The 11,656-nt window shown below is 35.1% G+C and overlaps 1 protein-coding gene and 1 pseudogene across 1 annotated transcript; one reads left to right on the forward strand and one right to left on the reverse strand.

Moving 5' to 3' along the window:
* Positions 1–6,377: 6,377 nt before the first annotated feature.
* Positions 6,378–8,823, forward strand: LOC121804907 (annotated as a pseudogene).
* Positions 8,824–10,407: 1,584 nt separating this feature from the next.
* Positions 10,408–11,068, reverse strand: LOC121804299. The gene is made up of 4 exons (XM_042203797.1): positions 10,953–11,068; positions 10,776–10,866; positions 10,628–10,692; positions 10,408–10,512 (listed from the first exon to the last, which is right to left on the reverse strand). Exons 1-4 carry the CDS (start codon positions 11,061–11,063, stop codon positions 10,408–10,410), a joined length of 372 nt encoding a protein of 123 aa, XP_042059731.1. The 5' UTR covers positions 11,064–11,068.
* Positions 11,069–11,656: the final 588 nt, after the last annotated feature.

Raw genomic sequence — 11,656 nt, forward strand, 5'->3', positions numbered from 1 at the left:
TTTATTCAAATCAAGCTATTTTGGGCCATGATATTTTGTGCACCAGATCGAATCAAGCTAACCCGACTCTTGGGGATTGTAGACCCGCACTTCAGCTTTTACGAGCCACCAGTCCCGCGTCCTAACTAATCCGGGCAGAGTCGCACCGAGCCTTCAAAGACCCCAACCTGATCACTTATCTTTTTCTTAATATTTTTAACTTGCGACTCGTCAAAGGCTCGTTTCTCAATGTGAACGAACCCTTGAGCACCTAGGGAGTATCCAAAGGCTCTCCATATTCATCTTATCAAACAGAGTGATGTTAAATGATCATAATGTGACTAACCACACAAATAAAAACAATAGTAATAAATACTCCATCCGTCCCACAATAAGAGTCCCACTTTTCCATTTTTGGTCCGTCTCACAAGAGGCACACTTCATTTTTACCATAAATGATAAGTAGGTCTCATATTCCACTAACTCACTTCACTCACATTTTATTATAAAACAATTTTAAAAAGTGGGTCTCATATTCCACTAATTTTTTCAACTCACTATTCTTTACCTTTCTTAAAATCTATGCCCACAATAAGAGTGACTCATATTGTGGGACGGATAAAGTCAAACTTATGTAATTAATATATTTAATAACTATTCAATAAAAAGAACGTTCCAATTTTTTTTCTCTTTGCACGTTAGGTATTGATAAGTTCCTAAGAGCATCAGTAATGGTTTGGACTAGTGGCCAGACTATAGTACGCTACATCAGCTTTTCTTAGTCCGACACTTCCTCCTGCAGTGGTGTGGACTAATGGTCGGACTATCCTTTTTAAAACTCATTTATAATTTTTTTTATAAATTTTCACATATAGTAATAAATAGCAAAATCAAATATTAAATTAAATGCAAAACTTATATTACTTATTTTAAAAAAATTACAACGGAAATAATTAGAAAAAAGTACAATTCCAACAACTTGTACTTGCCCAAACAAGGGAACGAGATTAGGGTAATGGATGTGAAGGGACTCAAGGGGCTGGCAGCGGAAGCGTGCGTTCATAACGGATCACATGAATTTGATCTATTTAGCAGATTATTTAGACAAAATCTATTCGCGTAATTATCACATGTATCATGCTCATAACTTGAATTAAAACATGCTTTAGCACATAAAATCCCTAAAACATGCTTACTGCGGAATTAGCCAATTTACCTCATTGATTCAATCAAGAATCGTTGATGGCTTGCTCCGTCTCCACGTGAAGATCTTCAATACAAGACCTCGAATCTTCTGACTGGTGTCCCGGACTATACGCTGATATTTGTGTGGGCAAATCTCACCAACGTACTAGGACTCGAATAATGGAAGACATAAACTGCTCACGGAGGGAGCACAATTTTCGAAATCTCTCTTAAGAGGGGGGGACGAAAATTTTAACAAAATAATTATTGTCTTTTCTGTCTCCTTTATTCTCCTATTTATATAAGTCACATATCGGGCCCAGTCAGGGATCTAAGGAAGAATTTGGAACAGACCTCACCCAATTAGCTTTTTACTAATTAAATTGAACCCACAATTTAATATAAGCTTATATTGGAATATTACGAGCAGCCACTACAGAAGTAATATTGCACTGCCTTCCAAATCCGAAATTACAAGTATTCCGGGTTTCCTTTAATTGCATTTGATTTATTTCCCGCGCTTAAGATAGAAACATCCATTAATTAATTAATGTCTGCTATAGACTTAATTAATTAACATATTTCGAATTCCAAGAGTGGACTTAGCAAGAAACTCTTATTTATTATTCATAGAGTAATCAAACTCCAACTAGCTAGGTTCCGAATAATAAAACCTCATTTCGAGCTCCTCTTGTGGATGTTATCAAACGAGACTCTCCTCGCGCACGTTTCAACATAATAGCAATCCTAGCACCTCTAGATAATGATCACCACTACCCAATATACCTGGATCGTTGGGTTACGAAAAACCCGCACCTTTGGTAAGTCAAAGTAGTGGATACTCAATATCGTATGCTCAATGCTAACGTACATTGATTAAGAAATTAATTATCAAGACCTCGTCTTTCAGTAGATAGCTTAAAGACTCGTCTTGCTGTTAGATCCATTCAATGCTATACCACACCAACATCATCTTATTTCAATAAGGTTTAGAAATAATCGGACTGACATTGCAACCTTTCGCGATAGGTAGTCTAGGCCTATCTAGGTTGCGAAATTTATATTTTTCTTTGTTTAGAACTGACCGTGTTACGTACCTTAAATTGGACGACGCCCACAACCGGTCTACTAAAACAAAGACTTAGACTTTGTTACGTTTGCTCATACATTTAAATATGCAATAAACAACCATTAAATGTAAGACATAACAACATTATGACAAAAATAATCTGTTGCATTTATTGGAAAATAACCATTAGAGTTTTACAGTATCCAATCACTCGAAAGGTGATTTCTAGTATACAAAACCCTAACAATCTCCCATACATGGGTTTCTTGCCCTGACAGTTTAGTTTCCTACCAAATTGCGAGAAGTTAAGAGGGGAATGAGTGAATACATTTTTGGGTCTCAAGAATTATTTCAATGTTATCAAACAAGAGGATAAACCTAAAAAGCCCTTTTTTTGGCATTTCTATGTTTGAATAAATATAAATAAACTTAATTTTTGTAAAGAAAATATCTACATATCATACAAATATTTAAATATTAGTTAGTAGTTATTAGAATATCTAGATCAATTGTTAACTAATTAGTACTCTCAAATTAAGACTAATTCTTAGCCATTAGATTAGAAGATCTAGTGATTGAAATAATGTCACGTAGATTATATTTTAAATTTAAAAAATTATTAAATAAACTTAAAGGGTATTAATGTCAATTCTTATATATGGTAGTTAAAATAAACCACTTTCGCCCTATTCAAAATCATCTTAAAATTTTAAATTTATATAACTCTCTCGATTTAAATTATTTATTCATAAAAAATATATCCAATTAAAGGTAATTTCATAAGGATTCTAAGGAGATTCAATTGCATATGTTCCGACGATGATCGGATGATGAAATTTTATAATTTTTATTTCAATTTTCGTCTATGTTAATAAGCAGATTTTATATCAGTAAATGCATCAAACAATCTCAACGTAATATATCAAAAAACTGTATTGATATTTTCTAGCACTTGTGTTGAGATTGTCATGTCACTGTGTTGATATTTGTAATATACTATGCTGATATAAAAAAAACTGTGAAAATGATTATGTTATACTCCCTCCGTCCCGCTTTAGCAGTCCCGGTTGAGTCGGGCACATGTTTTAAGGGGTATTAAAGTGTGTAATAAATAAATGATGTAGTGGAGGTTGGGTCCCACTTTTAAACAACTTTTTTACTTTTTTACTTTTAAGTGTGTAATAAATAAAAGATTTAGTGGAGGTTGGGTCCCACTTTAAATGATGTAATAAATAAATTGATGTAGTGGACATCAATTTTTATGCACCGAGTTCAACCGGGACTCCTAAAGCGGGACACCCGAAATTGATCAACCGGGACTGCTAAAGCGGGACGGAGGGAGTAACATATTGACTATTTTACTATTTACATTTTGGAGGCGTTCGGTTTGCAAGATTGTATCCCGGATTAAATTTATAGTGTGTTTGGTTCATGAGATTCAATCCCACAATTCAATCTTAGATGGATAATCATGGGATAATTAGTCAAAGCTACCCCTATGACTAAAATAATCTCACAACTCAATCCCAGATTGTATCATGATATTATTTTATCTAGGAATCCGAACACCACATTTATCTACTATTTATTGAGTTTAATCTCATCCACTCATTTTAAGATCTAATGGTGTAGAGTTGACCTTAGTTGTTGATCGGATACTATATGCATTTTAACATGACCTTTTTAGGAGAATTATCTAGATATGGAATTCTCTATATTAGATATTATTTAAGAGAATATCTAGATTTTTATAGAGAAAAATCTAGATATTTAGAATATAAAATGAATGAAGTAGAAAGTTAGGATGGCTATAAATATGGGATGGTTGTACCATTTTGCATAAGTAGAGAAAGTTTGAAAATAAAGTTTTCTTTAATTTTCATCACTAACATCTTCTAAATCATTTTCCATATATTCCGCCAATTATTTTCTCAAATATTTCCTCCCGACTAAATATTTCCTCTACATATATGTTATATTCTAACATTCTATAGCATCAGTTAAACAACAAGATATCAAAATCGCAAACAAAAATATTGCTTTCTTAAATACTAACAACTCAAACATGATATAATAAAAAAAACTTAGATATTAAACCAGAAGAATTTCTTGAAATTAAAAAAGACAAAAAAAAAATTATGTCTGCAATCTTCATCTAGCAAATTCACATTTGAGTCTTAGGGCTCTAGCAAGCTCGTACACCCCCACCGGAAGTAGTCTGAACTACGCCCCACCGGAAGTAGTCTGAACTAAAAAGCGAGAAAGGAGAAAAGATATAAATTCTAAAGTAATATATCAGAAAAGATAATAAATTCTAAAGTAATTCATCTAATTTTTGAGAGATTAAGTTTTTTCAAGAAACCTGTGGTGAATGTAAAGATGAAAAGATATAAATTCTAAAGTAATTCATCTAATTTATCATTCAAAAGATATTGGAAATGAATAGATCAAAATAGCTAATAATTATTGGCAAGAGAGAAAAATCGTCCCTCTAACTACTCCAAAACCACAACCAGCTTCTTAAGATTAGGCATCATCTTAGCATCCGACAAAGTGTCAGGTATAATATATGCATATCTTAAGAAATTAAATATTATATTATTAACCCAATTTAATGAAAATCAATAAAAAGTCAATAAAAAGTGTACCTTACGGTATAATTGGATATAGCGTATACCTTGAGCATCTGTAGTTGTGGAAGCACATGATCAAACATGCTTAAAATGTATGTGAAGGCAGAAATATAGTGACCTTTAAATCGTGAATCGAAGGCTAATTCAATACAATCAATTTACCTCAAAAGTATCAAATGTTATACTATGACTATTATGTCCGCTTGTGTGGTGGTATTCTTTAATTTTTTTTTGTCTTTTTATATTTTTAGTACTATATTTTTATTTATTAGTATGTGTTCATCTTTTTGTTTTTACTTTTCTTTTTAAATTATTATATATATTAAGATAACACAAATTTTAATACGTGATAAAAATATGATATAATACTCATTCTCAATCGAATCAAATTGTGTAGAAATATAAATTTAATCAAGTAATGAACATTTAGTTCACATTGAATATATATACTCATCTTCGTGATTTACTCACTTTACTCACTTTATTTATATTTTTCTCATACTTTATTAATTTTATAATAATTTTGTGCTAGATGAAGCTATTTTTAGTAGAATGTTATAAATCGATTTTTCCAATTTTTTCAAATCGGCAAAGATTATTCTCAATCGAATCAATATTTTCAGAAAACTAAATTAAATAATGAAAATTCAATTCACAATACTCATCTCATCTTCGTAATTTTCATCTGTCCCCTCGAATTCAGTGTTTGACCTTGCGCACAAACATCCATCATCTCTACAGTGCTCAACCCTACAGTTTATCATTATAGAAAAGATGCTAGTGTAATTCCACATCAGAACACACAGTGGAATATTTCGCCCTCTCTGTCTCCCTCCACACCATACACACACTCACGTAGTCCACCACAAATAGGGGCGGCAAATCAGAACGCACTCTCGTGCGTATAGGGTCGTTATCGAGTCAACATGTTAGTAATGCGATCCAATAAGGACAAACACGAACACGACCGGTTAAGAAAACTTCAAATCCAAACACGAACCCGACCTGTTAAGAAAACCTCAAACTCAAATACGAAACAAACCCGACACAAATCCATTAACGACACGAACCACCTTAGGTCAACACGACACGATAACAATATGTAACAACACGACCTGATAACACAGTTAGAATATGATAACAAGGTAACAGCGGCTCATGATTAACAAAAACTACAAAACTTTAAATTTGATCATTAATAATCCGATTAAAAATCTAAAATCTTATACACAATCTGATCTGATGAACAATACATCAATATATTCATATAAATAATTAATCCAACAAAATCCAAAAAAAAGATTATTTTTAAAATAATAAAAATAATAATATTATAATATTATTTCTTAAAGCCAATAAAGACACAAACCTTTGACCCAAATGTATGACGTCGTGATTTGTCCCTTTCTCTAATTTTTAATTAATTATTGTCGATTTGCGTTTTTATACTTCACCCCATTCATTCAGCCCTGATCCGCCAAATTCTCAAGAGGTTTCCGATTCGACTGGCTGTGATGGAGGTTATTGGAGTTGATATGAGGTCTGGTTTTCTGAATTTACTTATTGAAATTGAAATTTCTAGGTGTCTTGAATGTTCTATGCTTGTGAGAATGAATTGGCTTTTTCATATTTTACTTGATTAGGAAATAAGCATAGAATCTTGTAATTGCTGATTGTGATGCTTTCTTATATATGAGCAATAAATGATTAGTTGATTGTGATGCTTTCTGCAACAGTTGGGATATTGAAATTGATGAGATAGGGATTGATAGAGGAGAAAGATGTGAGTGATGAAGAGATCGATGCAGAGGAATTGGAGAAGAGAATGTGGAAGGATCGTGTGAGGCTGAAGAGGATCAAGGAAAGACAGAAGCTTGCAGAGAAGCATAAGGCTGTATCCTCGACTACAGACCAGGCGCGTCGGAAGAAGATGGCCCGAGCACAGGATGGCATCTTGAAGTACATGCTAAAGCTCATGGATGTCTGCAAGGCTCGCGGGTTTGTGTATGGCATCATCCCTGAGAAGGGTAAGCCCGTTAGTGGCGCATCGGATAATATACGAGAATGGTGGAAGGAGAAAGTGAAGTTCGACAAAAACGGCCCTGCGTCTATTGCTAACGCTAAGTATGAGGCCGAATGCCTCTCTAGAGAGGATGGGGTTGGTAGTCGCAAGGGGAATTCGCAGTGTGTCCTTCAAGACTTGCAAGATGCTACGTTGGGGTCACTTCTGTCGTCGTTGATGCAACACTGTGATCCGCCCCAGCGCAAGTATCCGTTGGAGAAGGGCGTCCCGCCACCATGGTGGCCGACAGGGGATGAGGAATGGTGGGCGAGACTGAGTTTGCCGAAGGGCGTGACTCCTCCGTATAAAAAGCCGCATGATCTGAAGAAGATGTGGAAAGTTGGGGTGCTAACTGCTGCGATAAAGCATATGTCACCGGATATTGCAAAGGTTAGGAGACTAATTAGCCTGTCGAGGTGTTTACAGGATAAGATGACTGCTAAAGAAAGCTCGATATGGTTGGGAGTATTGAGCATGGAGGAAGCTCTTATAGTTATTCGGCAGCCAAGCAGTGAGAATGGTTCATCTGGTATTACCGAGGCACGTTTGAAAGGTCGTGGAGGTAAGAAGAGACTTTCAGTAGAGAGTGAGAGTGATTATGATGTTGATGGTGTCGGTAATGGCCTTGGATCTGTTTCATCTAAAGATGATGGAAACCAGTGTATGGATATAGTACCTGCCGAGACTCAGGTTCACGCTGAAGGAAAAATAGTCAAAAATCAAAGGCGTGTCGTTGGTCGCCCAAGGAAAAGAAAATTCCCAAAATCAAGCACTGATAACCTTCAGGATGCTCCTTCTCTCGACAAAAATCAAGACGGTGTTCATGAGGACCTTGTGATTCGTGTAAATAATGACAACGCACAGTTCAATGGATTCGCGACCATTGAGAGCCAGCCAGAGTTGGATGGATTAACTACTCTTGTACCTCAAGAGAACGATGTGGAAAGACAAACTTGCACAGTCGAGCCTAACTTAAACTACCTTCGCTTGTTGCCTTCTTCAAATTCTGTCCCAATTAGGTCTCTGATCCAGGAGAAAGAACAGTTGCCATATAACATTGATCAAAGTGGTGACCTAATGGGGGAGGGTATCCATGTGATTCATGCTCCTCAAGATACTCAGTTGCATAATAAGCGACAGTTTCCTCAATTACATGATGGAAGACAAAGTTCCATGTTAAGCCAAGATTCATCTCTGCCCGAGGGATCTCGAACTCTTAGCCTCCATCATGGGTTAACTTATCATCAGCATTTCGATAACCCAACACCTGCAGCTGGTTCAAGCCATCAGGAGGCATCATTCATTGACACGGTGTATAAAGCAGAGGATCCTGGGCTCCATTTACCTAGAAATGGAAATGATATTGCTGGAGAAGGTTTCCCTGAATTTGTGAAGGATGCATTCCCACATGAGCCAGAAAGGAACGCGGGTGCACAGTTTCCATCTCCTCTAGTCAGTTTGACACCCGAGTTACCAGCATACAGTCCCTTCAGTCTCCAGTTTGATGGCACGAGTTCCTTAGACACGGGCGACTTTGAGTTTGGTATTGATGTGGATACAGCCGATGACAATAACCTCGCTGAACTGATGAAGTACTTCGCCTCATAAGCTGTCGTGCACAGGTATCGGTTAAATGTATTTCACTGCTGAGTGTACATATGTTCAGATCATGTACATATATTCTATCTGTGATGCCAACTCTGGAGATTCAAGAAAAGATCTCAACTGATGAATTTACATTCTTGAATTTCTCCTAGTTGCCGTTGCTCTTTTGGCAGTAGTTGTAGAGAAGACTCATAGCCATTAGCTTGGTATTTATTTTTGTTCAAATCAGTGAAATCTGTCACAATTTTGTTAATCTTGAGATGTTTTTTTGATTAATTGTTTTCCTTTAAGAATGCTCTTGTTTTTAAGAGAATCAGCCTATTGCTTGCAGTTTGATAAGGTAGATAACTCATACTTAATCTATCTCGGTGTTGTATGACAAAAAATGATCTAAATTGTGTGTTTTTATATGTTTATTTATCTTCCATACCAAACTGTGATAAATTAGGCAAATGCAATCTCTTCCGAACAAGAAAGTGTCTATTAGAAGTAGTATTAGATATAGTTGATTGTATGGATATATTTCCAGTTAAATTAATGATTCATCATTTTTAGGTTAAACTAACATTCCTCAACTATACATATCTTCATCGCTTTCATAAATCACAAATTATAAGAAATTCAAAACATTGGCAAATTATATTAATACGTAATTAAAATTCAAGTTACTGTATTTACAATTAAGTAGGATGAATAACATAAATATCTATAAATGATGAAGAAAAGTAGATGACGCCAACCGCCCCTAAAATCACTCCGCCACCAAACGCACCACACAACTTGCAAAATCTGTCCCAAATCCGCCGATAACGTTTCTCCTCGCCGCGGACGGAATCCGACTCTTTGGAGTCGGAATTGGCGTCGTTGTCTTCTTCGTAGGCAAGGCAATTGGTTAGGGCGTAAGTGGCAGGGTTTTCCTTCTTCCACCAGCGGAAGACGGCCTCAAGTTCGGCGAATTTCTCGGTCATCTGAGTGATTTGGTCGGTTTTGTCCGGCGCGGAGGCGGCCTCCGTCGAGAGGAGGTTGCTGACGTAATCGAAGCGCTTGTTGAGGCGGCGGGAGATCTTCTGATCGGAGTCGGAATGCGGCTGGAGGCGGAACTGGTAGGCGTCGGTGAGTTCCGATTCGAGTTCGCGCAGTTTCTTCCGCAGAGTGCCCCATGATTTACGCGACATTTTTTCGGTGTTTCGTTTCTGCAGATTTCTGATTTGTGCGTTTTTATTTGAACCGATTTTGCCGCCAGTTTACGGTTATTTGTTAGTGCGGTCATGGAGCCATGGGAATTACTATCATTTGCACGTCCATCTATTAACCAATAACAAAATTACACGTGTGTGTATATATATATATACCTACACAAATTTAAGTTTTAAGTTATTAGTGTAAATTTTACTATCGTGGTGACAATCAAAAGTATTGAAAGTCTGAGTTTGTCAAGTGATAGAGTGGTTAATATTTGAAGTTAAAGGTCTCATATTTGAATTTTTAAATTTAAATTTATTTATCCATAAAAAAAATTGAACAATTTTTACTACTATTTTAAGAGCATCAGTAGTGGCGCGGAATTCCTAGCGGAATTCGCAAAAACACCCTGTCCAGATCGATGATTTGGCTGATGCTCTAAAAATCAGATCGATGATTTGGCTTCAAATTGATGTGTTGTCCAGTCCAACTCAAACATAAAAACTACTAGTAATACTATACTTACGAAAACGCATCAAATTAAATCAATATTCCTTACATGTGCATTGTATAAATCAATACGTATTACAAAAGCAAAAATTAAACTGCTGCCTATGTATATTATTTCTAAATAAGAAATTATCTTGAAAGTAGACGATGAGAAATATTAATCGTATATATATTAGCATAAACTATTTGTTGTGAATGGGTGATTTTCGGTGGGGTGGATCATAGTCCGTCTTCGATAAATGTTGTAAATCCATTTCTCTTACATTCCGATGTCTCCATCTTGTATCCTACGATTAATATCAGACCCCACTTACAATTACATCACCGACACATGTAAATAAAAACTAAAATTTGTTTCTATATAATATAATCTTGTAAATTGAGTTTATATTTTGTTGTTACCTCTGATTTTGTGAATTGGAGCAAGGCCTTGTGAAGAGAAGATTTACAATCTGCACTGCTACTTACTGCATTATTCATAATAAATAAATTAATCTTCATCCAAACATATCATTTGCTTTCTTTAAAGTATTTTCAATATATACCATACCTCCTTTAATGGCATTATTTTTCTTGCAAATTTCCTCTCTAATCAACTTGTGCTCAAATGGCTCCCTTCCATTTTTGAACTTCTCCTCAATCTGCACTCAAACACACACATACAAAAGTAAATCAGCCTAAAATAACTGGAAATTAAATTGAATGAATGTAGGAAAAGAGATGAGACCTTTTTTTGAGGGAGAAATTTGTTGTGGGTGGGAATTGGAAGAGCAGAATATGAAGTATGCATAAAGAAGCAAAGAAACAAGACCAACAAAGAAGCTTCTTTCACATACATGATTATTGGTGCCTGTGAGAAGAGAATGTAAGAAGATTATTAATTTGATGAGCATTTAAATACATTTTGTGTGTGTCTGGAGAAAACAATCAACAGTACAAATTACATAAAGAAATATACATATATGTATGTCTAGTTTTACCATATGAATGTGAATAAAAAATACTACTACTAATTTTGGTTGGGAATGATCACAACTAACTTTCGGCACAAGTACTCTAATTTGGAAGGACATATATGAAAATTTAGTACAGTAGCAATAAGTATTGGACAAAGACTTGTGATTGAGTGAAACTCAAGATGCCCAGGTAACCTTGTCTGTCTATTATTTTGGCTTATTACTTTTTCGTCCATAAGATAATTAATATGTTATTTTGCCATTTTCAGATACAATAAATCTATGTGACCAAATTTTGTACAACCAAAAATTGGTTTACTTGAGAAAAACCCAATTTATTTATGCATTTAATTAAACATATGGGCGCATATAGAACGTGCATAATATTGTGGTCATATATTAATGATTTGTGTATAAATTTTTTACTTTTTCAGAATCATAAAATATAATTAATGCATACTTTAATTCAAATTTG

Source organism: Salvia splendens, chromosome 5 (assembly GCF_004379255.2).
Source record: "Salvia splendens isolate huo1 chromosome 5, SspV2, whole genome shotgun sequence".
Classification (NCBI taxonomy): Eukaryota; Viridiplantae; Streptophyta; class Magnoliopsida; order Lamiales; family Lamiaceae; genus Salvia; species Salvia splendens.

Excerpts from the sequence above, each read along its gene's own strand:
- LOC121804299 (XM_042203797.1), bottom strand. The coding sequence starts at position 11,063 with ATGTATGTGAAAGAAGCTTCTTTGTTGGTCTTGTTTCTTTGCTTCTTT. Across the intron at positions 10,867-10,952 it reads AATTTCTCCCTCAAAAAAAG|ATTGAGGAGAAGTTCAAAAA; the intron begins GTCTCATCTCTT and ends GTTTGAGTGCAG. Across the intron at positions 10,513-10,627 it reads TCCAATTCACAAAATCAGAG|GATACAAGATGGAGACATCG; the intron begins GTAACAACAAAA and ends TATTAATCGTAG.